The sequence below is a fragment of the Takifugu flavidus genome, chromosome 3 (genome assembly GCF_003711565.1).
Source record: "Takifugu flavidus isolate HTHZ2018 chromosome 3, ASM371156v2, whole genome shotgun sequence".
In the NCBI taxonomy this organism is placed as follows: Eukaryota; Metazoa; Chordata; class Actinopteri; order Tetraodontiformes; family Tetraodontidae; genus Takifugu; species Takifugu flavidus.
In genome coordinates this window covers 10,657,853-10,683,963 of record NC_079522.1, presented here as the reverse complement: position 1 = coordinate 10,683,963, position 26,111 = coordinate 10,657,853, and the positions used below count along the sequence as shown (strand labels likewise).

The 26,111-nt window shown below is 43.9% G+C and overlaps 1 protein-coding gene and 1 long non-coding RNA gene across 2 annotated transcripts; both read left to right on the top strand.

Moving 5' to 3' along the window:
• The first annotated feature begins 907 nt into the window (after window positions 1-907).
• Window positions 908-17,853, top strand: LOC130523130 (interphotoreceptor matrix proteoglycan 2-like). Its single transcript, XM_057028146.1, has 21 exons — window positions 908-1,113; window positions 1,213-1,404; window positions 1,810-1,976; window positions 2,110-2,138; window positions 2,404-2,436; window positions 3,060-3,106; window positions 3,701-5,742; window positions 5,802-5,963; window positions 7,400-7,458; window positions 7,553-7,573; window positions 8,634-8,887; window positions 9,047-9,108; window positions 9,182-9,410; window positions 9,567-11,359; window positions 11,436-11,655; window positions 12,708-12,918; window positions 13,008-13,196; window positions 13,272-13,488; window positions 14,766-14,845; window positions 16,322-16,386; window positions 16,504-17,853. Exons 1-20 carry the CDS (start codon window positions 1,035-1,037, stop codon window positions 16,353-16,355), a joined length of 6,120 nt encoding a protein of 2,039 aa, XP_056884126.1. The 5' UTR covers window positions 908-1,034; the 3' UTR covers window positions 16,356-16,386; window positions 16,504-17,853.
• A 1,508-nt stretch (window positions 17,854-19,361) lies between these two features.
• LOC130522854 (uncharacterized) lies at window positions 19,362-22,158 on the top strand. Its single transcript, XR_008949727.1, has 2 exons — window positions 19,362-19,626; window positions 21,077-22,158. It is a non-coding gene; the product is annotated as an uncharacterized LOC130522854 (long non-coding RNA).
• The last annotated feature ends 3,953 nt before the right edge of the window (window positions 22,159-26,111 follow it).

Genomic DNA, 26,111 nt, shown 5'->3' with positions numbered 1-26,111 from the left:
CACGCACGCACGCACACACACACGGTAATGACTTCTCTTGTTCCTGTTAATCTCATTATCCAATAAAAGACGTCTGCTATTGTTGACGGTGTAATGCAGCAATGAAACAGATTAAGAATCCTGTTAGACAACCCTGAGTAAAATAGACCAATATACCTGCAATTACGTAATATACGTAATATCTGAGTTGTAAATGATAACAATGCAATCAAACTTGACTTATGTTTAATCACATTTTACTGTTCTGATATCAACTATTGAAGTAATCTCATCCCAACTGACGTTTGTGGTTCTATCATGAAAAACATGTGGTTTCTAATTTCTGTCATCGGCATTAACAAATTCAGTTGAAGGGAAAATGTTGAGCAGAATGAGCAAAACGTTTGAGCTGAAGTGGGAGAACTTCACTGTCACCTTTGACCTCTAGCTGCTGGCTCAGCACATCAGCCATGGTCGCTCTGCAGGAACAGCCACCTGGCTGGTTCCGGAGCGAAGAGATCCGAGGATGGAAGAATCTAAATTATAATCACCTCAGTCTCGCTGCAAATTCAACAACAGACTCGTTCAATCTTCTCCGCTGAGGCATCAATTGTTTGGAAGCCCATCAATAAGTGTAAAACCAGGAGGACTGAGTGTGCTTCTGACACTGAAGATCATAGAAAAATGACCTTTCTCTAGGTCCGGTTTGAAGCAAGTCCACCGAAGTTGAGCTTTAATGTCAAGTTTTCTGAATTCCGACGGTTTTGTTTTTTCCTGCGCTGATCAGCATCCTGTCTTGATTTCCACCTACCGGCACTGACCTGTTGCACGGAGGCTCTGACCGTCATCCCCTCCAGCAGCTTAACAAATAAGATTAGAGCGGCTCAGTCCCATCTGCTCACCTGAGAGGAGCAAGTAAGCCCGGCGACGCCACGTCAGGACCGTCCCGAGAAACATCCATCATTCGACCTGCTGGATGGACACATGGAGGGCTGTGAGACGGGAATGCTGATGAGCTGAAGCGGAGGAATTCCAGGCGTTACTGTTTTGAAGGAATGGCCCCAAAGTGGTGGATGGTGCTGTGGGTGTTGGGGACCCTGCTGCTGCTGCCAGGGTTCACCTACATGGAGTCAGGTTTGTGTGGGGCTATGCTGGGACTGTTGTTCCAGGAAATCCTTTGTCTTTGGTTCCGTGTCCTAAAAGGAGGAATTTCTGCTTCTGAAACGCAAACAGGTGAGATGGATTCTGAGCAGCAGGACGGACATTTGGCCGAGCTGTTGGACTCCGATCAGCTTCTATACAGACGACACGCCGTTCTGACCAGGAGAAAAAGGAATCTCTTGTTTCCCAGTGGAGTCAAGCTTTGCACTCAGGAAACCTTTGACCAGGCTGCTGCCAACCACCTCACCTTCTTTCAGCAGAGGGGTAAGTGGCTTTCTGTGGATTTTTAGTTCCTTTACTTTTCCTTCACCCATTTGGCAAAATTTCACTTTTTCCACAATTTCTCCTTTAACACCCGAGGTGTTACTAATCTGATTTACAAGCTTTGACCATCCGTCTACTGTCATTATAGTTAACCCAAAGGCTTAAAGGTCCAGAAGACCCAGATACACTGTAAAAAAAAACCAAAAAACTTACAAGTTGGTCTGTTTTCTCAAAACAGCTGAATTCAGATGTTCTTCCCAGAAACAATAAGCAGTCAGCTAAAATTTCAGTTTCTTTACTTATTATCTTTCCTCCTCCAGAAAGATTTGATCACATGATTGGGAGTAAACAGGTGATGGTCCTAATAACTCAGCTGGATATCTGCTGTTAATTTCTGTGTTTTAGTTTGTCAGGAGACCGTCTGGGAAGCCTTCAGAATCTTCTGGGACCGACTGCCAGAGCGAGATGAGTACCAAGACTGGGTCAGCGGCTGCATGAATGGCACCATCAGCATCAGCGACATTGGCACGTTCTTCAGCCAATCAGAAGAGCACAAACAGCTGATCAGGACTGTGAGTGAATTCTGGCCTTGGCTTTACATTCAAAATATCTGCACCAGTGTTGGAACGCCTGTCAATACTGAGGGATACTAAATAACAATGCTAGCTCTGCACCTTTGTGATGGTGAGTGTGTGTTTCTTTTAGAGAGTTTCCATGGCAGCAACTGTGAATCGGTGAGTTAAATGTCTGAAATTTGTATCATATCTTCTATTTAAATTTTTGAAAACTTCAACAATATTCCTTTTTTCTCTAAACACATCCAATTCCTTTTCTTTTTAAAAAATATTTCTGGACATGAATTTTGTTTCTTCGGTCCAAGTTTATACAGAAAAGCTTTTTTCCACGTGTGTTATTTTGCTCCAGGTGAACATCTTACAAGATGTATAAATTCCATTTCTAATACTGTATGTTGTTGTGCTGTTTCTTTACCTGCTGCAGAGCTGCCTCCACCACCGGCCCTCCTCCCTGCAGGTACCCCTGCAAACACAATCCAACACATTTAAATCATTGTTTTTTCTCCTGTATTTAAATACTTTATAGAACACAAAACTATTCAATTTCAGGTTTGAAGAGTTTTGACTTTTTTGACTTAAACAGAAAATGTGTCTCTTGTTGTGAAAGAAGGGAAAACACATATATTTTTGTGTTTTGTACTGTATTTTTTCTGTGTGTGTGTGTGAGAGAGAGAAAGAGGCAGGGTTTCATCATAAACATTCGTATGTTTTTTTTCTTAAGCTCATGTAAAAAATATACAGCAGCTGCGGTTTCAATAATTTAAAGAATTTTAGTGTTTGTGAAGCATATTATCAAATATCTAATTTTCTATCTTTACTCTAATTCTAATTACACTAAATTATTGAGTAATTATCTTTATTGTCATGTTTTTCTTCCATATTTCCAGAGGGTCCGTGATGGAAGAGCTAACTCTAAATCCACTAACATTCAGTTTAGTCCACTTTTATTTACCCCTCTAAGCTAAGAGCATCAGTTAGACTGATTCTGTCAGGACCATTTTCACCACTAATGAGGAACCACTTCCTTGGTTTTTGCACTAGTTTTCTGAATTCTTCACTGTGTTTTTTTCATCCCTGCAGCTCTGATGAAGTGGCCATCCATGCTGGAGAATCAGTGGGTATCGAAGGTAAACACGCTCCTGAAGCTCCAGCGCTCAGTGTTAGCACGATTCTTTATAGGTATCGATACCTCCCCTGAACTGAAGGGTGGATTCAGCTTCATGTGCCTTTAAAAACATCAAAGAGGTTATTGAACTTTAGATCCCTCATATAAAGCCTTTTTGGACCCAGGGGTGGTGGGGTGTGGGGGCAAACATCAGATCTTCAGTTCTTTCAGGCGTTTATCAAAGTTTGAATATCTGCTGTCTGTGGAGATCCCTGACCTTGCACCCATGTCCATATGTGACGGGGGGTGGGGGGGGTTGTGGGAGGACGACTGCCGTCACACGCTCTGCTCTCAGAATAGATCTATAAGCCTATTTGCCGACAGCAGTCTGGTCAATGGAGGGAGTTTGGATGAACGTGGAGACGTGGCAGAGTTACTGCGGGACATCTATCAGGGTTAGGGAGATCACAGCCATGGGAGGGGATGAGGGTGGAGCCTTATTAACACAGACCTAAAAAAGGAAAAGGCTAAATATATACACATTTACTTTACAATTAGAATTAAATAATGTCATCACACATTTACTTTTCCTGTTCATGTCATTTCCCACAAACAGATGCTGTCATCAACACACCAGAAATTATTTTGACTCACATTCCGGAAGTTCCGAATATTTTCGAGGATGAGAACATTCCAGAAGGTCCATCTTCAGCTGACAAAGATGTTCTGGAATCTATATATGTTAAAGATACTGAAGAAGACATGGCTGATATTGTGAACCACGAGTCCTTTACAGAGACAGTTGTCATCATCCCAGATACAACTGAAGAGGGCGTCATAATGGAAGCTGACCTAACAGAAAATAATCCAGATGTTCTGGATGTTTCTGAAACTGTGATTGAAGACAATTTCCTTGAAAGGGAGGAACCACCCTCAGAAACTGTGGCTAAAGAGTTCACCATGGGAAGTACCTCTGTGGTCCTTGAAAAGCCCACAATAGTAGCTTCTGAAGCTAACCCAATGGATACAAGAGGACAGGAAGTAAGAGAAGCAGCATCAAGAGATGTTATACACCACATTCAGGACACAGCAGTCACAGGAGAGGAACCCTCAGAGATCACTGAAACAGGACCCGAATCTTCTGATTTGGCTGTTTTAAAAGAATCTGAAAGTGAAATGCCTGCAGAGCCACCTGCTGTAGAATTCATCCCAGATGAAACCAAACCCAGCCCCTCTGAATTTGACGACAGTGAAATGTTCATACCTGTGACGCAAGTTTCAGTCTTTGAAACAGAAGTTACAATCCAGGATTCTGTTCTGACCACAACAGCGCAGACAACAAAAGACAGAAACAAGGACAGTGTAGTCGATGACAAACCAACAGTAGTTATCAAGGTTACCTCTGAGCCATCAATACTGATCCCAGAAGATGCTGCAGAGGCCACACCAAAAATCTCAGATGATGAAACTGAAGGAAAGGAAGAAACACCTTTGGAGAGAGAGGACGGAGTTCTTGAAGGTGAGACAACCGAAACTGGTGCTCAAGAGGAGGCTGCAAGTGTAGAGGAAGACAAGGGGACTGTTGTTGAAAATAATGAAGTAACAGAGCATTTAGCAAAAAGCGTTGAAATGCTAGAGCCTTCAGGAAGTGATGCAAAAGAATCATCGGAGGAGACAACACAAACCTTTGGTACACCAGCATATAAACTGGAACCTGAAGAAAAAATGGCAGAAGAAGAGAAAAACATTGAAGGACCAGCAAAAGAAGCAGATAGAATACATGTGGAAGAGTTGGAAGAACCCAGCAGAGAACGTGGAGAAGAGCTAGAGTCTGTTGAAGAGAGTCCCAAAAGGACTGAAAATAAGGTACCAACAGGAGCATCTCAAACAGGATCTGAGGTCGAAGATGAAAAAGCCCCTGTCATACCATCTGCACCACTGGAGAATCCACAATTGAATCTTGAGGAGGTGGATGGAAGTGATGTTGCTGAAACAGAGGAAGAAAGATTTCCTCCAGGTACTTCAGTGAACTCAGAGATGTCTGAGGAAACCACTACAGAGTCTGATGATTCAGTCACTCCAATTATTGAAGAAGTTGAGGGTTCGCTGCCTGGGAGTGGCGTGGAGGACACGTCTGAACCAGAAGAGGAGGTTCAAGTGATCCCTGATGAGGACGTTCAACTAGAAGCTACAGATACAACATCAGTAGTTGAACCTACAAGTGATGTTTTGGAATCCTTCCATGATTCTGAGAAGGAAACCATTCCAGAGGCTTCAAGCCTAGCACCTCCAGATGTTGTCCCTCATCTAGAAGAAACCAATCAGCTTCATGAAATCTCCTCAGATAGTCCACATGACCCGATCCTAACCACCTCACCTGCCAGTTCACTTGAGCTATTTCCCAAAGAAGTGGAGGTTATCTCTCCAGAAGATACCACAGAATATGTAGAAGAACCTGCCACAGTAGAAAGTGCTGAATCTGCTACTGATGACCCCATTGAGGAGTCGATCTCTGTTACTACTCTGGGTGTCACACCCAAATATGTGGTGGAGTACAACAATGGCAACTTTCCTGACCTTGCAGAAGGTCTATTTGGTGAAGATGATGGCCTATTTGGAAACAATGGCTTTGACCGGGACAACGAAGAGGAGAACTCGGTAAGACAAATTATTTAGGAGATGCTGATTCAGGCTATGTAACATAATTCTGTCCACAGATTGGAAATGAGATAGATGATAGTTCGTTGTGGCCTCCGAAGTCCCCGAAAGACCAGATTGTGGAGATGACCCTCAAGCTGAGAGGCGAAACCTTCAACGATGCTCTGAGAGACCGAAGCAGCTTCCTCTACCAGCAGTTAGCCAGACACTTCACGCGCAGGGTAAGACAGTCGGTACTGGGTTGAGGTTCCAACAAGAGTTGGGATTAAGTTCGAGTAGATCCGATAAGTAATTCTTAGAAGTTCCTCTTATCCAGAAGGGTTTGTTTCAATTCACTTTCAGATATTCACTATTGTCCCACACAACATTTGTGTTTAGTTTCCTCCATGATCAGATTAATGTTGTTTATCTTGTGAGTCCATCAGCATTAGCAGCATAACCATCCTCCTAAATCAAGACAACATGAATATGCACAACGCAGTTCAAGTATGGAAAAACAGGAAAATGAGGAGCAACCTGAGTTTAAAGACAGAATGACAGAAAGACTTCTGTCTTTTCATTCTTTTGTCATTGAAGATATATGAGCCTGCAATTGTGGGCCAAATATCTTTAAGAGACACAGATGATTGTTGACGCGGCACAGAGACGTTAATCATTTTTCGTCAGCGCTGTTGTCATCAGCGCCGTGGTTCGTTTGTGATCTCTGCGGTTTTCGGCTTAGACCTCCTTCTCCTCCTCTTCTTCACGCCTTTCTGTCATTTCTTCTATGTAAATCCTCTCTGATGTGCTGGATCCACACTTAATACCAGATTGATTTGGCTTGTGGTTTCATACAAACTGCAGACTCAGGAGTTTGAAGACCTCCCTTGTTTTTGTCATGCATTAAGGATCTTCACGCTTTACCCTTTTCCCTTGTCCTGCCAGCCAATCGGCTGTGCTGAAACAGAGCTGGAAAACATCAGAGAACATACAAAATACGAGCAGTGACTCACTCCACGGTGGAAAAACTAGCTGTGCCAGGAAATGCGAGAGTGTCGGTGTATTCCCTCTCCGCTGGGAGGTTTTCAGGCCCGGCTCCACTGGTAGTGACGTGGGAAGTCGGTTTATGGTTTGAATATCAGGGTCAGGGTTGTTAATGAGGGAATAAGAGGTGGATAACAGGTCTAATCGCAGCACCAGGAGTTTGAATAAAATAGAAGAGCTCAATCAAGGGCCCTCGAGACCCGAAAAATGTTGATTTCTATTCCAAGTAGAAGCTTTGAGCAGCCACTTCTAACAGAAGAGAAGCTTGCCGTTTTTATTCACTTCACTTTTGATTTCATATGCATTAATCCGCATGACACATTTTAAGTCAGAAAAATCTGGATGTCCCTTGTTATGGGAGGCTCCTCCTCGTGTCAGTCATATCACAAACAGATGCTACAGCTGTGATCAGACAGTTTCCAGATTTTGATTAGTTTCACAACTGCAGCTATTTTTCTACAGAACAGCTCAGAACCATTTGACCTCCAAAAATTAGCTTCCCTGAAATCCAACCACTGGGAATTAAATGTATAACAAAGTGGTGTTCAGGTTGTGTTTCACATTCAATCTTCTGTAGTTTTTGAGCTACAACAATTGTGACCTTCTGGAACTTCACTGTCCTTTTCATTTCCAGATTGAAGAAGCTTTTGAACGGCTTCCTGGTTTCAAAAACGCGCATGTTATCGAATTCAGGTAAAGTTTCCTTCATGGTTCACTCCAGGAGCTAGAAAATTACATTATGAATCAATAACACAAGTGAAATCTGATGCATTTTGGGTTTTTTTAGGCCACAGAAGGATCTAGAGCGGTGAGTTTCACTTCTTCAATGCTTCAATGCTTCTTCAACATACGCATAAATAAACTTTAGATGATAGATCAGATTTATATTTATATTATCTATTTTTTGAGCATACATTTATGAGACAAAGATTATTATCAGTGTATAATTTAAAATAGAAGTTTTCTCCATTCATGTACAGTGAGTGTTTATTTCAGGAGCTCTCCGTTGTCTCATTAGGAGGTGTCTTATCGCCTATTTGTAGTGTCCTCGCTGACTGTCTCCTCTCAAAGCCCCTTTCACCCGCCTGTCACTGTAAATAAGACCTCCGTTATTCTGTACGCATTTCCACTTAATGTCCTTAACAATACTCAATCACTGCTTAAGTGGGATAAGACGTAGGTTACTCGCCGGCCACCTGCAGCTGCCACAGGATTACCGTTAAAGATTTAAGGCTTGCACCCTCCCCCTCCTCACCCCCGTGTCCAGGAAGTCCCTCCCGCAACATGGTAGTATGTCACCCTGTTAAACTGAACTTTGCAAGCTCACAGGGACCCTGAAAGGCACCCAAAAGTCAATAAGAAGCCTGGAGCACCTATTAAACATGATATGGTCATAAAAGATTTGAGAGTTTCTCGGGTTTAAGCGAGGTCAGAGAGATGTCAAATAACTGACAAAATTAACAGATGTGGGTAGACATGATATTCTGGATATGGATGATATTCTGTGCAATCTGGCTCCTCTGCCAGGTTCCTGCAGAATAAACAGGATACAATTTAAATGAGACCTTTTCACATTGGTTGCTTTAAAAAAATTGAATGCATTTAAATTCCTTGACCAGCACTTGTAAAACTCACAGCTGTCTGAGGCCATGTTGGACAAACCTTCTTCATGTTATTTATGGCATAATCTGTTGCTTATATCTGTAGGCAGTTTGTTTAACGAATAAAAACAGCCAAATTTCATCACTGGTATACAAAAAAATCATTTGCATAAGCGGACATGTTACTGTATTGGAAAAATACATGATAAAGTTACAATATAATTTTTATTACTGACAGTAAGAACGGCACCTCTTATTTCCTCTCAGGGGATTGGTGGTCCTGGTGCACTATGCCATCACCTTGGAGGTCGACAGTAACGGTATCGCCAACAACACACTGGACTTCATCTCCCGGCAGAACAATCTGGTGGAGAAAAACTACCCTGGAGCTGCAGAACAGCCCACTGTCGTCTACACCATCACAGACTTCCGCAACTACATCACAGAGGCGCTGCACAAAGATAGTTTCATGACCAACGGTACCCTGGAGCTACAGCCAGACTCCATGCAGCCGGAGAATGGTTAGGACCCGGCCCAGCTTCCATTGTATTGAGTTAATGAATGCCGTAGTTTAAGTGTTCCTTGAATATGTTGTGTTTGATGCTTTGATCTGAGGTCAGAATTTCGGATATTGTTGTGGAAAAGCTCTAAAGCTAACAAACGTTGAATCCATTTTACAGCGGAGAACCAGCTGCCCACTGTGAAACCTACAAGCCAGTCAGCTGACGCCTTTAATGACATGGTTGGTTAAACACAAAGAAACAATTCAATTCCAATTATGGGTACGAAAACATATGGAAATGTTGTCCTTTCAGGGAAATGTCCTTGCTGCAGAAAAACCTCCAGACGCTCCTAGCCACTCCGAGGAAAGTGGCAATGGTTTCCCAAAGAAAGACGACTTCCTCTTTGATGTTTTCGACCAGTGGAAGGTCCCGCAGGACCTGGCTGTGAGTGAAAACGACGTCTTCATGTTTGATGAGAGTGCAGCTTCTCCGTCTGCTGCGGAGGAGAAGGCACTTGACCTGGTGCTGGCAACAGAGAAAAGTGAGTTGGATGATAAGCAAGGCAGATAATTAAAACAGTCAAGTGATATTTTCTATAATTGGCAGACAACTCTTGCTCAAAAGTGAAGGTATAAAATAATCTGCATCATCATCATCAGAGCTCTGAAGACTCAACACTGTCCTTTCTGGTCCACAGGCATAGGCACCATTGAAGATGAGGGATTCCTCCTCAATAACACTCATTCAATCAAAGATGATACCCAAGAGGACCATACGTTCTCTCCTGGAGGCTCCACTGTGCTTACAACCCCTCCACCAATGAAACATGAAACAGGCTCAGAGGTTCTCCAGGCACAAGAGGATGAATCTGGCTCTGGGTTCTCTGGAGACAGCCAAGGTAGTGATCCCTGGTTCTGGAAACCAACGGCAAACTCTCACGGGCCCGGTGCCTTTGACAAGAGTGAGAGCAGCTTTGAAGTGCTACCACCACCTGATCTGGAGGAGGCTGAGGATGAAGATGAGGCAGAGATGGCTACTGGTGTTGAGAAGCCAACCACTGAGGAAAATCTTTTTGGCACAGTGGTAGTTGAGTCCACAAAACCCCTTCCTCTGTGGATGACATCAGTTCCTTCTTCAGATGAGCCATTGTTGGAAGGAAGCCTTGAGGAACCTTTCTTTGATTCAGTGTTGATTGTGCCACACACTACAGACCTTCCATACTCCACCACCAGTGAGGTCCCGGCATTCTCCTCTGAAGATCTCTCAGACTTGGAACTTTCAGTAGACGCATCCAGTGTTTATGAGGTTGACTCTCTGACTCAACCCTCTAATCATCTCACTCATTCCACAGATTCTCCCAGACCTAAAACCTGGAAGTATGAAGCACCTGGTTTTGCAGGACCGACAGACACTGTAGTCAGGGTTCAAGAATCCTCCACGGGGATTGAAATGACTACAAAACCAGGAATAGATTTGTTTACACCTGGGTTTAACTTTGAAGATATCACTAAGACGTCTGCAGGCTACAATGTGCAAGAAGAATCTGAAATTCCACCTTCTTTACCTGAAGATAAGGAGGCTCCTACTTTTGCTGATGTTCAGTCAGTCACAGTTTCCAGCTATGGCACTATGACTGAAGAACCAGCAGAGGTTGAAGAATTCACCGAAGAATCCATATCAGTCCTGCCAGATAGTAAAGACCAAGATGAACTCAACATTTTAGAGGAACATCACATTAGCACCACTCCTATGACAACACTGCCATTTGTGGAGCACATAGGAGATCTGGTTGTGAATGAAGTAATGGTTGCCACCACAACCACTGCTGCTCCTGTCTTTGCTTCTTCTGAAAGTCCAGATACCGAGGGCAACATATGGCTGTCCCCTGAGAAGGACTCGCCATTTACTCGGGTTTCAGATTCTGCACCAGAGGATGAGGATTTGGTTTTCCAGGACCATCCAAAACATGAAGACACCGACGATGCCCCAATGCCCAATCAGGCTTCAGAATCTCCTCTTTTAGAGTCACCTGTCATTTCCATGAACAAAAGTGAGGATGCTCTGGTGGAGACTGCAGAGGAGATGCCTGGTGCACCATTGCAGGAAGAAATCATAGACACCACTTTTAGAAACATCTCAGAGCCAGAATTACCCAATGATCTGCCTAAAACTACAGGTGGAGGTCAAGAGGTCAAGAACAGCTCTGCAGTGGAGATTCAGCCCTTTGAGCAAGATTTTCCTGATGTGTCTGGAATCGATGTTAGCTTTGATCTTTTCCAGTATGGAAATGTGGGAATGGAAGGCGATACCGGTGGTTTCTCCAGTGGGGCACAGGGGTCGGACCTGGAAGCACTTGCACTGCCAACGCGACCTGGCAGAGCCTTGACTGTCTTCTTCAGTCTCAGAGTGACCAACATGCCATTCTCCATGAACCTTTTCAACAAGAGCTCTGATGAGTACAAAGCCCTTGAGCAACAGTTCCTACAGCTGGTGAGAACTCAGAAACCTCATGGTTAATCAGTCTTACCTGTAATTTTGACTAAACAACTGTGTCTTCATCTCAAAGCTGGTTCCATACCTTCAGTCCAACCTGAACAACTTCAAGAACCTGGAGATCCTCAACTTCAGGAATGGGAGCATCGTGGTCAACAGTAGATTGAAGTTTGGAAAGCCCGTTCCAAAAGGGGTCACCAATGTCATCTACCTCATTTTGGAGGACTTTGCCAACACTGCCTACCAGAAAATGAACCTGGCAATTGACAAATACTCATTAGACGTGGAATCAGGTACCAGAACCAAACTAAACAGGACCCTGTGAGCTAATCCCAACCTAAAAACTGATCGCAGACTTCAAGTTCTCTGCTCGGCGTGTGTATGTGTGTACCTGTGTATATGTGAGGGCAGTATTACTGTAAGGACTCTAATACCAGAGATAATCTGTCTGGAAGGAACGTGAGCAGCAGCAGAAACCGCTCTGACTCACGGCAGTGATGGAAAGCTGCAGCCGTCAGTCAATTTGTGGAGGAAAGGATCAGATAAATCCAGAATGAATGTTCTCCTACTCATTATTTACACAAATACCCATAATACTCCAATTTCAGACTCTTCTGTCTGTACCAAAATGTTTTGAAATGACTGCATTCAATTTTATTTAACTGTGATTCTTGGGACTGAGGTGGAAACTATTCACATTTCTTATCAGGGCAGGGGGTGGGGGTGGGGGTGGGGGGTCCTGTTGCCTCTGAGTGTGTTCATGTTTTCACCTTTGACTGAGATGCTGGAGAGGTGGGGTTCCATTAGCAGGGTCACGTATGCAACTTGAGATTTACTGCAGTTTTCTTTTGACCTGCACGTCTCTGCCGAACTGCGCTCTAATCCGTCTGAGCCAATCAGAGGAGGTTCTCACAGCCGGAAAATGCTAATCTACAGCAGCGGTCAACGCTCTCTGTGAATGTGATAATCAGTTTATGGCTTCCAACTTCACTGTCCTCAGCAGCGTCATTTTCCACTCCCAAGTACCTCCAAACCGCTTTGTTGTTTTTAAGGATGCAACAAGAACCACAACTAATGCAGCGGTTTGCGTGACAACACTTTGTGTTTTATTTTGTGTTTATGGAGTTGATGGTTGGTTAAAAAAAAAAGGTGGGGAAACCATGGTTGAAACCGCCTTTTCCAGTCAAGATTCACAATTCAATCGGTAAGAGTGGTGCGCGTGACGTGAATGGGGGCCAATCAGAGGTCGAATCCCTGCTGACATTTCCAACTGCTGACAACATCATTCATCATTGAACGTAGATTCCACTGGTCAAACTCCCTGTGTTTCTGTTATGGTTTTCAGGTGTCTGGGCAGATCCGTGCAAGTTCCAGGCCTGTAACGAATTTTCCCAGTGTGCAGTGAATCGCTGGTCGGGCGAGGCGGAGTGCGTTTGTGATGCTGGATATCTGAGTGTGGACGGGCTGCCCTGTCAGAGCATCTGTGAAGTACAGAGGGACTTCTGCCTCAACGATGGCAAATGTGACATTCTTCCAGGAAAAGGCGCCATCTGCAGGTGAGTGGAGGTTCACACTCATGCGCCTGAAGTACCAAAAGTATTGTTGATGGTTTTTCTTGGAGTTGACCCTGCCACCTTTGACACAGGTGTCGGGTTGGAGAGAACTGGTGGTACCGGGGCGAGCACTGTGAGGAGTTTGTCTCTGAACCTCTGGTTGTGGGCATCGCTCTTGCCTCAGTGGTGGGTTTTCTTACCATGGCCGTTTTGATCATCTACTTCCTCGTGAGGATGCTACGAGAGCAGTACAACAACGAGGACACAGAGGACCCCTACAGGTGAGTTCCACATCTTTGATCAGGCCATTGTTGCAAGAATAATCATTACAAACCTCAATGTTTTCCACCATCTAGTCAGATCGACCGCACGCCACCATTACAACACGCAGCAAAGTGCAACGCCGCCTTTGAGAGTGACCCGGTTTCCGGCGAGTACTACCGTCGCTTTGATGACGCCATGCCCCAGTACTTCCCTCAAAGCAGCCAGAACACCCAGTACAGTGATGGCTTCAAAGAGCTCAGCAATGATGAGATACGGCACATCTACCGCAACACCTCGCTCACCAAAGAGGTACATTTTTTATTTAAAAAAAGGCTGGGTAATAAAAGAGTCACCAGCATTGAGGAGGGTGGTAGTGGGAAGACTTCAGCATCCTGACAGCCTGGTGGGCAAAGCTATTCAGCAGTTTAGTGAAGCAGGCCTGGAGGTTTTGAGATGGGTGAGAGGTGTCTCTGTGATGCTGATGGTCCTGAGGGCAGAGGAGCACCAATGTTCTTGCTGGTTCTAATTCACTATGTGTTGCAGACTTCATCGGGGGGCAGCAAACAATGATGCAGCTAGTTAGGACACTCTCAATGGTGCTCCGGTAGAAGGAGGAGACACTTGTCCTCTCTGTTCAAAAAGGAAGTAGAGGCATTTTTGAGGCTTTTTTGCCATCAATGTAGTGTTGTCAGTCCGGGGATGGTCCTCAGTGATATGTGCTCAGGAGCTTGGTGCTGCTCACCCTCTCCACAGCACCACCTTGGATGGTCAGCGGGCCATGCTTTGAATGTCCTCTCCTGAAGTTGACGACAATCTCTTTATTTTTCTCCATGTTAATGGGATTGTTGTCTTTGTGCCACTAATGCAGTTGGTTTACCTCCTTCCTGTTGTGGGCTTCCTCATTAACAATGAGGAAGCCCACCACTGTGGTGTCCTCTGAAACTGTTGATATGGTCGATGCTGTAGGTTGGTACACAGTTGTAAGTAAGCAGGGCAAAGAGCAGCAGGTGGAGCACGCACCCCTGTGGAGCCCCTGTTCCCAGCATGACGGTGTTGACCGAGTTGTTGCTGACCTTCAAATGATGTGTCCTTCCAGTCAGAGCGTACAGCACCCAGTTGCTTAGGAAGAAACTGAGTTCAAAATGTCGAGAACTGTGTTAAATGTAAAACTGAAGTCGAGGAACCGCACTAGTACATCGGTAATGCAAGACCAGCCCCTCAGAGCTCATGATGTTGTAAATGATACAGTCCGTCATTGTAGCTGGACGGGGTTTCTGTCAGACTGGTGTGATCGTTGCAGCTCTGAAACACATGGGCACGACACCTTGGCTCAGTGAAATGTTAAAGACATCAGTGAGGACATCTTTGAGCTTCTCAGCACAGTCCTTTTGCACACAGCCTGGTATGTTGTCTGGTCCGTCTGCCTTGGGCTCATCTGTCGCTCTTTTCAACTGTTGGCTTCTGAAGACACCGGAAGTATTTATTGAAGCTCTTGACTGTCCTGGAACTGTATTCACTCTACAACTTCTCCACTTTTGACCTCCATCTGTTGCATAAACATTTGTGTCTCTGACCTCTCACTCCAGGAGATCCAGGAGCGCCTGAGGATAATCCAGTTGTGTACCAGAGATCAACACTTTGCAGACTTTGTGCAACAGACTCAAGTGTGAGTATAATGGCAACAAGATATAAATACACACACAGACAGACAGACAGAGAGACAGACACACACACACACACACACACACATACACACACACACACACACACACACACACACATAGGAAGAGCTTTGTTGACCATCAGTTGAACCAGAATCAGCAGTTTCAAAGTGATTTAAATCCCCATCCACTTTTGTTCAGAGAGAATAAACAAGGAGTTTATTTGGTCCTAGAGGATCAAATATTTTGGACTCTTTTGGTCCTTTGATTGTACTTCAACAAAAATCCTTTCCCATCTTCACGCACAGGTGACATATTTGTGCACCTGTTGCTGAACTCAGATGAATTCTTGTTTGCATGCTATGTCTGATATTTCCTGTAACTCAGCTGGTGCTCATAGGCATGCAGGCGGTGTGTGTGTGTGTGTGTGTGTGTGTGTGTGTGTGCCGCATTCACATTCAAAAAATACTGCTTGAAAAATACCAGATTCAACAGCATAAGATCTCCAAAATGAATAATAATTTTTCCTATGGATCTGGTTGCTGCAAAGAATCGTGGCTAACATTAGCAGCATTTAGCACAAGATTGATAATACCAACTGGAAGTGGCAGTCAGTCATGATTTAACTCATCTGGCTAGCATACACACTCGTTTCTCCTTTGTTTCTTCGTTTTATCTCTGTTTACAGCCTGGTTCTTCTTCCACAACCCGGCTGTTAACCGTCTGTCTTCTCACAAGTTAGCCAAAGATATTGGTTTGGAAACAACAAACTTTTTCACTGCAGATGTCATTTAGGAGGCTATGAGGCCTGAGAGCTGCAACTTGTCTGAAAATAACCTCCGAAACTTGTGAAAATGCTCATGCCTCATTAAAAATAACCTGGAGGTTCAGATGTATTTACAGTTCTGATTCAACAGAAAGACATTTCTCTCTTTTTTCACATACGAAGTTCCTCGAGGCTCCATTCTTGGCCCTCTCTGTTTCTTCATCGAGGAACAATTCTCAGGAAATTACGGCTTTATATTCCATTTTTATGCTGATGATAGTCAAATACAAGTTCCACTTCCACAGAAAAATGCACACATATCTACTAGAACCACGTTTTTCATCTCTTGGACACTGGACATGTTTCAAAAAGTGCTGTATTGTACTGTGGAAATCTACAGAAACCACTAAGGCTAAGGCTAAGCTCGTGACTTTACAACACGTAAACAGGAAATGATTTGTGAATTTGCTAACTTTGTTTTTAACGATGCTTGGTTGCAGAATTGATGGGAAAAACTCTTAAACTTTTAAAAATAGAAGCATTGGAGGCTCAAGGAACCTAACAAAGAGCAGTTTGATGTGAATGGTCCTTCCTCTCCCCTGTTTATGTTTTTAATCTGAGGTTTTTGTGGTTTGGATGTTGCCTGTTTCTACCACATCACATGCCAAGTGAAAGCCACAGACATAATCCAATATTCTCTTGTTCTGTGGAGCAGATACTTGGAGAGGAGAGGAAGCTCCAGCACATAGCGACGTCGGAGACAATGACCTCGAGCAACAGGTACTTCTCCTTATGTTGATTTGTTTAAGACAAACCTCATCTGCACTTTTTACACAGAAACCTGGTGAATAAGAGTAATGCAGAGGCTACAGTTGAGTTTGTTGTTGTTTTCCACAGAAACCTGCCTTCATTTTGATCCTCTGGACTTCATCCTCCTGTCGCCTTGCTACTCCTTTTTGATCAGAGGTCAGGGTGACGAGACGCTGAATTTTCTGGAAGCTCTCCTTCACCTTTTTCCAGGACTGAACTTGACTAAATGTTTTATTTTTCTTTGTTCTTTCACCTGCTTTGAAACTACTTCTTGCTGCTGCCGATCTCTGACCTTGTCTTACATATTCTTAGCTTGAAAACAACTTAAATTCAAAGGCTTCTTTGGACCGATCTTAGCGCACTGAAAGCATAAAAAGGTTTGATAATGAATGTGTATTTCAATCCTGCAGCTATTCGTTTAGTTTGCAGTCTTTTGGTCAGTTCTGCGCTCCTCGTCATCAGTGCCTTCACCTCTCATTAGCTTCTTCTTAGATGTGACACAGAGAAACTCAGAGATCTTGATGTCGGCTTTTCTACAGTAACACTGGATTTTAATTAGTCGTTTATGTCACAGCGATGTTTACGTTCCTCTTTCAGCGCTGGACAGCTACAGAAATGTTGCTGGTTATCAGCTCTGCCACTGGGGGTCAGTAATGAGTCGGTTCTTCAGCGTTTATAGTCAGAAGTCGAAAATAACCAAAGGAAAGGAAATTCAGTCAAAGATTTTGTCCAGAGTAGATGTTTAAAGATGCATCCAGAAAAAAGTGAAGCCCAGGACCTCTTTCATCCTCTAGTGGTGGGATGGAGTGGCGTTTGAAGACTTTCCCCCTGTCATCAGAGACGATCATGTCATGATTTTAACTCGGTGTTAGAACAGTGTTCCCGGCCCTGCTCATTTGCTTTGGTATGTCATGACCGACAGCTTTCTTCCCCATGTTGAACGGTCCTTTGTATGGGCTGGGCCTGTGCGGCAACACCTCCTGGTTGATTCCAGTTGACGAGCGCAGAGTGAGAAGGAAGCTCATGTTTGCAATGTGGCAAAACCCAAGAGTCACAAACCACAAAATAAAAGGATTTTATTTTTTAACACAAAAGGCTTTTAATCAAAGACAGTTCTGAAACATAAGATGTGTTGTTATTTGGAGTTGAGCTTCTAGTTGCATGTTTAGATGGTGTGTTTGAGTGTTTGTTTCTTCTTTACACTTTATAACAGTTTAAACCTCCACTGGCTTCCCAAAGTCCACATGCAGCTCTGAAAATACCTTTTTATGGAACTTGTTTGATATTGTTGTGGTGTCTACAGGCTGTCCTCTGAACTGTGTTTGGTGTTGTGTTTTTTTTCTGCTGTTTAGAGACCATGACAACAACAGTGAGATGTAATTGTGAGCTGACGCAGTCACAATTTTCTAAGATACAATAAAAATATTTTTTACGCCACTGTGTGATTCAATAAGTTTGCTGCTTCAACCGGTCAGTGTGGGAGCAATGGAGGATTCTCCAGTGATGGTTTAACTACCGATTCTTGGAAAACTGCTTTCTTGGTGTTTGACATTCCTGACGGAGTCGGACAAACTTCAGAGGCGCCGTGATAGGGAAGGCTGGAGGGGTGAGGCCTGTCAGGTGTGGTGGAACCCTCTGGGTGGTATTTGGGACCCTTAATCCCTGTCTGTATTCCAGGAATTCAGTTACATGGTCTCATCCCGAGGTTGTTTAGTGATCAGCACAGTTCAACACTCGCGGAGTTGCCACGTAATTCAGTCAACAGTATCCTGCCGTTTATTTCTTCTTTCATTATCTCCTTCACCGGGACGGCGTGTTGACAGACACATCTGTCGTCGGACGTCAGACAAAATAAAATCTTTTCTTGGCTTGTCAGCGTTGGAATGTTGGAATGTTGGAGGGTCTGATGTTGACACGGAGGGCTTCTGTTGCATAACAGCGACGGAGTCGCCGCTCACGTTGACATTGAGCATCATCCAGGAAGACTGTGGGCTGGCGACCATGTGACAGGGACGCCGTAGGCAGCGTGGGCCACCATCAGATGGTCATCCGCCATCATCTCTTCATCCTGAAGATGATGAAAGGAAGCTTCTCTTCGGTTTGTAATGTGCTTAAATCTCCTTCACGTGTCTATTTGTGGGTTTTTCCAGAGTTTTTGGTTGCTGTTGTGAAGGGAAAACCGTCTCCACTTCTGCTTTATGTCTCTCGCTGACTGTTTGACAGCTTCAGTCCAACTCTTCTGTCATGTCTGCTTATTTTAAGTTGCAGCTTCGTCATAGTTTTCCTCAGATGAATATTTTCTGTCTCATAAACATAAAAACACTGACGCCAAATGCTGGCAATCATTGATTGAACATTAGAATAAAAGAATGCAAATAGTTTGAGAGCAGGTTGTTGATAATCTTTGGCTGTTTTTGGCTGTTTTTGATTTTTTTTTTAAAAAGACCAATTATTGCTCTAATAAGGAAACCAAAACACAAACCTGTGCTTAAAGCAGCAGCAGTTGGCATTCCTCAGGGCTTCATTGTTGGTCACCTATTTATTTATCTTCTTCTAAACAGGCAATAAAACCAATACAATCTTTCAACTGTTTAACACTAAAATAAACTATAAATCTATCTCTAAAAGCTTGTACTTGTTTTAAAATCCTGTATTTGTAGCCCTGAACATCAGCCTTGTGTTTGCAGCAACGTCATCCATGTCCACCGAATGTTGCTGCTCTGATTTTTAGAAAAAGTCTCCAGAAGTTGCTCTGAGGACAGCTCATGGAAACATCCATGTTTGTTGTTTCCTGCCTCTGCAGACTGTCGCCCTCCCACTGTTGTTTCTGTTTCTAAAGTGTTCCTGTGCTGTCGAATCCTTCAAGAGACATTAAACCTTGTTGTTTGTTGTCACGATGACAAAGAAAACAGTTCAACGTCCAACATTTGGAGTCAAACTGGGACCAGACACGTTTTCCTTCAAACAGGAAGTGACATCACCTGCAGATGGCGATCCGACAGAAACGTGAGTGAAGCACACAGGAACGAGCGATGAGGTGTCAAACAGAACATCCACAAGGTGGACTTGCCAACGAGACACAGGTGAAGCACATTAGCCACAGAGGGATTCAAAAAAGGTTCAACTGGATGACCTGCAGGCCTGAAGTCGTCCAGGACCTGGAGGAGTTTCTGATACCAGCCGGAAACACTGGCCGGAGGTGCTTCACAGGTCTGAGGTCAACTTAGATCATTTCTCCCCTGTGGTTGAGTTCAATTTTGAGCATTAGAGTTGACCTCTGAACTTTCTCTTTTGCAATAATAATGCAGCATCTGGTTTACTATCCGTTTTATTTCGGGGGGGTTCGATCAGTTTGTTTACTTCCTCTTTCCTCCATTGTTATTTTCTCACGCGTTTCACCTGTGTTTATCCTCTCTGCTGCGATGTTTTACTTCCTCAAACGTTTCTGTCAAACTTTGTGTTCTGAAGTCTTAATTTCTGGATTCTGCTGCTTCCTGGTCTGAAACGGGCGAGTTTCTTCTTCCAGTTGAATCCATTAGAAATGTTCCTCAACATTCCACCCCTGGAATAACACCTGGGGGTTGTTCCTCTGGGGGTGTTCTGGACTCGATAACCAGAGCCGCTGTCAGACTCGACCGGCCCGTTTGTAGCCTTACGGTTCGTAAATACCATCAGGTTTTTACGTACTGGACGGCAGCTGTGGCAGGAGCCAGGAGGCTGCTCGAACGCATCATTTCCAGGAGGAAAAGGATGAAGGTTTTCATTTAGAATGTTCTTCTCTGAAGTCGGACAGGTGCCTCTTTGAGAATCATCTGACAGTGACTGGAAAGTTTCGGGTCTTGGCCAACTGGGACCTTAATGGAAAACACAGTCGGGAGCGAGAACAAGTGCCCCTCAGATGGTCTGCGTCCTCAGTCTGGCTTCAGACCGGAGCTTCCTGTCAGGACTGCTCAGGTTCGGTTGCATAACCGTGCTGTCGAGAAGAGTGTAGAAAACCAAAGGAAGAAGCTCCAGTTTCTAATCTAATGGGAGACTGGTTGGGTTTCATCCCCTGGATCAGTGTCCGGTCAGAGATGGAGGAGCAGCTTGTGTGGGTGCAGCTGGAACATCTGAAGTCCGAAGGAACCTTCACTATCTGCCACCTGAGCTGAACATCACAGGAACCAGAAAATTCCTCAGATCTTCAGTAAAAGCCCTGGGTTAGGTACCATCAGAAGGGTTAGCGCCACAAATGGCCTTTACATCAAATTTTAGCTCCTTTGCACATTGTGAAACTAAAGAGGAGGCTTGAAGGCCTCTTCAGTTCCATCTGACCTTTGGTCCACCGTTTGTCACAGGGATGAGGAGGAGTTGACCTTCAACCCAAATTTATCAAGTTAAAATGACAGCTTAGCGAGACGAGCTCTGTCCTCCCTCGTGTTTCTTCTGAATATAAGACCGCTGTTTTTAGTCCATTTAAATTTGAAGCCCTTATATTGTAGATATACTATAGATATTTTGTATAAAACCAATTTTAGGGAGTCAGGTTTTGAACTAGCTGCTAAATGTTGAACAGTTTACTGTCAATGATGATTTCCTAAATAATTCTTAATTCTCTTCTTTGATCTATACCAATATTCAAGGTTCATTTTACATGTATTTCTAATTTTCTGTCTTGCAGGCTGTTTTTCTGCTCCTTCTCCAAACGATGCTAACCCAGATAGCTCCCTGCCCCAATTTAAAGCAATGAAGAAGGCTGCACGTTGCACCCAGAGCTGATTTTAGGGTCCCAACCTGCCAGAGTCATTAACACCTTTCAACTCCTTCAGGGAGCTTCATTGGTCAACTGCTCATTTAGAAAGAGAACGAAACTGGTTGTTCGGAGGGTTTCTTGATCCCTTTTGTGTCGTGGACTGAAGAGGATTAGCGTCGGCTCTCTAAGCAGGCGTTGGCTCCTTTGTGGGCCTCCCACAATTCTCTTCATGTAAGTTGGCATGGAAAATCAGCCCTCCGCTTCTCCGCTCAGCGTTCCAAACCTGAGACGTTCCAAGTGGGGGAGCTGACATGGTGGCGTCCAGCCGGCACAGGCGACATCTGCTAACACTTTCCAAATCACTGCTGCAGCGTGAAGGGAGGAAAAAGACAGAAGAGTTTCACGAAGTTCTCAAATTCCTGAAGATTCTGACCACCGTCACGGTCAGTCAATCAGAAGATTGTTTTACCCCGTGTTGTCACTTTCCCCCAGTTAGTGATACGATGGAATTAGCAACAAGCTAATGGCAATGCTGCAAGAGCTAGAAAATCCCTGGGACTTTCTGCTAATTGTTCTCTGTGTTCCATCTGTTTAAACATCACAGCGCTGGTTTGAGTCTTGTTTGGAATTGAGATTAATCTCTTTTTCCAGGATTAACAGTTTTCACCATCGTCATGGTCACATGGGGCCATTTTGTCACACTTGCCGTGATGTTAGCCTACAGCGAACTGCAATTTATGTTGGAAATCACGCAGGACTTCACAGCTTTGGCCAAAAACGTTGGATCAGATCATATTTTTAAATGAGCCCTGATGAAAACACAACAAAAGGGTTTGCATCTTTAGCCTGAGCTCTGAAGATGAGGAACTCATTAAAAATGCTGTTTTAACTCTAAATGCGACACACAGTTCGGACAGAAGCAATGAAATTGTACTAATTTGCTCCACAAAAACAAAAACAAAGGTTCAAAGTGCTGACACACTTTAAAAAAACCTGCTTTTATTCGTAAATTGAGTCCTTCTTCATCCTGATTCAGTTTAAAAAACACTATTTGTCTTTTATTTCCAGAAATGAGTTGACATAATCATTCAAGTGCTCAGAAGTAGCCTTTCTAAATCACTATATTCTCTTTAAGTTTCTCCTGACAGACTATAAATGATGCACCTCAGGTCAGATTATTAATCAAAGTTTACATTTTATCCAGAAAGTCTGGAATTTCCCTCTTGTGCAATTGGAGGAAAACCTGAAATTTCGGCCGACGGCAGCCAAACGTCAGCATAAATTTTAGATTTTTAACCCAGTTGGACAAATATCTAATCTTTTTACAGGCTTTTGACGGAAATATGAAGAATACATGTATTTAAAATGTTTAATCGCCCCGTGAAAATGCATCAGAGGCTAAAGGAGTGAAAAGCTTTTTGTTTTTGTTTTTTTGTTTTTTCACCAGCGTTTCAAACGTGTCGAAGATTTGAAGCAGAAACAAACGCGGGCCATCAAAAGTCCTGAAAACCTGCAGGTCCACCTGGGTCTGAGTCATGGGCTTCGTCAAAGCGCCGCGTGTGTGACAGAACTAAACAAAACTCAAGCGTGGCCGTGACACAAGCCTGAGCTTTGCCAACGGCAGATTGAGGCGTAAACGCCCGTCTCTCTCTCTCTCGTTCTTTCTTTGCATATTTCTGGCCACTTGCTGCCCAAACAAAGGACACTTCAATGTGAAGAACAATGCAGCTTTGTTTTCCTCAGAGGTATAAACTGATGGAAAGTGTTCTGTCCGTTTATATGGAAAAGTCTTTTTACTGCTAAGCTAATCGCTACTTTCCAAGTTCACTTTCTTCCAGTTTAACTTTATCTAAAGATCTGTTGGCGCTGCTTCAGATCGCCAGAAAGGTCTTTAGGGGAAAAAAAATATCTCACCTTCAGATCTGGATGAGAAAAGCGCAGCATCATGACGATGGGCAAGGAAATAAAGCAAAGCCAAACGTGCTAACGGTAAAATTTAATCATGTCTGTCAGAAATGGGTCGCCCTCGTATTTTAGCCTTTTTATTTTATAGGTCAAATTTTAATTGAGGACAACTCCAGTGGGGAGGAAGATGGCTGAGTGTTCACATCAGATAATTTTGCCGATCGCCATCCAGATACTTTCGGTTAACCTCAAAAGCCGTCGTCATGGTTTCCCTGCTCCATCTGCCAGATTCCCAGCCGCCCTTGAATGCGTCTCATCTTCCAGTTCATTTCCCCAATCGACTGACAGAAATCCCAGTTTCAGCACAGTCTGGCTCCAGTCCTGCCGCTTCTATAATGGGAACCCGTTCAAGGTTTTCAAGAAGAAAACGCCAAAAGAATCACACGGCTGATTCCTTCATTTACCCAGCAGACACCTGTGGGTTGTGCTGGCACAATGACCACATGGAAGGGGATACTTCAAGCCACACCACTGTGACCGTGACTGAAGATCTGAAATAGAACAGGCTGAGCTTAGCTTAGCGTTATTTAGGCCTGATCCCACATAACTGAAGCTTGATGGTATTTATGATGAGTCTTTATGAACTGAAGACAGAAGCATCTTAGCAGCACGTCTAAAAATAACATTAAATATTGAAACTGTATTTTGTTATGAGCAGAAGATGGCAAAAACAAATGCTAGCAAGCTAAAGCATAAAACAGCAACTCTGACACGTTTCTGGAGAGAAGATGGAGATAATTGATGGATTAGTTTGGAACCTGTGCACAATATTTAAACGCATCTGCCAAGCGGCCTTCGGTGCCAGAATCTGTCACCTCCATTAATCTCAATGTGTGGATTTTTGGCGAGCAACAAAAGACACTTGCTGATCACCAGTGGTTAACATTGTACCCATCACAAATGCAACTTTTTGTCGAGCTGTAAAAAGATCTGCTTATATTAGCTTCAAAATTAGATGATTTGATTAGCCTTTAAGCTAATCGCTAATCCATGGTCTTGGTTTAAAACAACAACAACTTGGTTTAAAACAACAGTAGCGTCAACATCGACATGTTTTGATTGTTACATTATTCATTCCCCTGAAAGCAAAAATCCGATTTTCATCTGAAACCCTCAACACACCCTTTCTTGTGTGTTTACATCGTGACTAAGTGTGATTTTCAGCTCTGTTTATGACGGCCGACAAACGCAGAACCTAAATTTCTATTTGAAAGCTGGAGCAGCTTTATAGTCCCACAGTTCAGGACGTTTTCCAGAAAATGCTGAAAATTAGTTCAGAATGAATTCTTGTTTTTGTGCACTGTTGCGTAAAGTTGACTTTGTTGCTGATGGAAATATAGCGTCTTTGTGCAGTTGTTCCATATGAGTAAGTACGTGTTGCATCCCCAAAATTACAATAACTTTCAGAAGGTTTCTGGGCCTTTTTGTAGCGTCGCTTCCACCAAAGTCCCGACCTGAGCTGTCAGCGATAAGAGCGGATTTGCGTTGAACATCCGCTTTGAAGAACATTTCTGTTGCCATTTTTAGCTCTTTCTCTTTCCAGGTTAGCATCATGTGATGGTGGAGGTTGTGGGTCGAAGGTGGGACCTGGCAGCTTTGAGACGCTGGAAACAAACTGGTGCTGGCAGCTCAATAACAGTCGCATTGTTTCAGTCTGAGGGAGGAAAACAGCTTCTGGACGTGTGAATGTTTGTTTTTTATATGCTGTAAAACGGTTTAATGCCTGGAGTTTAGTCCTGGAGGAGGCTCCGTCGCTGCTAGCTGATGCTAATCGTGAGTTTTGGGGTGAAACATAATCACATATGTTGATGCTGTCAAAGGAAAATTTTGGATCAGAAATCTTCACCATCAGTATCATGTTGGGGAAAAACCAGTAAGCCCCGAAAGAAAACCTGGATCTTCTCAGATCTTTTCAGCTAAGGTCCTTAAACTTCTGAAATTCCATCCAACCAGAATAAAACCAATGTAGGTTTTCAACAGAACATTTTCCTTCTGACTGTTAAATGACATTAAATGGAAAATCAGCTTGTTCTCATTTGGAGCATTAGCCTAATTGGCTCCTTTAGCCTTGTTAGCCCGATTAGCTGAATGTGTTGGAGGCGTTGTGCTTGGGGCTGTGTGACCTTGATTAGTCCTGGCTCAACGAGCCGCAGCACTGTCTTTTGTGGGCACGTTTGACTTTTATGGGGCGAAGAACGAGGCCGCTCTGCTGCTCTTCGCTAACAAAACAAGCTTTATAAAGGCAGACACACGGAGCCCAAACAAGGGCGAAGATGAATGGGAGCTGATCTTTTCCTTTGCTGCGTGTTCTAGCTTGTTGTAAGCAGCTGTCTGACTTTTTCCTGCCACTGTAAAAGTGTCACTTCTCATGTCAAATAAAGACAAAGATCCTGATGTTATCAGTGCGTCCTCGGGATGGAGATGTTTGTTTCCGACTGTTCTCAATGGATGCTTGAAATGGACCCCAAAAAAGAGCTGACTGTGCAAAAATGGTAATGATGCTATGAATAGTGTCCTGTTTGGGTCAGAAGGATTGTTGACACCCTTATCTGACAGCTAAATTCACTTATGTCATCAGGATCAAAGCTGGATCCAACCACAAACCTCATCACAGTTTCACTCTTTTACTCTTTACTTTGAGTTTTGTTGTTCAGCAGCTTTATATCTGTTTTTCATTTTAATCCTGTTGTGTACTGAGACGCGAGCGTCCCTGCTGCCAGCAGAACTTCCTCTTCCTGCCCTTTTCCCTCGTGATAACACCCATTAACCTCCCGTTTCCTCCCAGAGCTGCTCCGCTCCTGGTTTTCCTGCTCTGAACCTCGGGTGCTCTGTTCTTTTCCTACTGGCAGCCCCTCGACTTTCCCCCATCCTGTCGCATGTGTAGGCACGTGCTGGACAGACTTTGGCCCTGCAGTCCGGGACCAGAGGTTTGGGTGTTCCCCTCTGCCCCCCCCCACCCTCCCCCCCTCACCTTCCTCCATCATCACATTTTAACTGC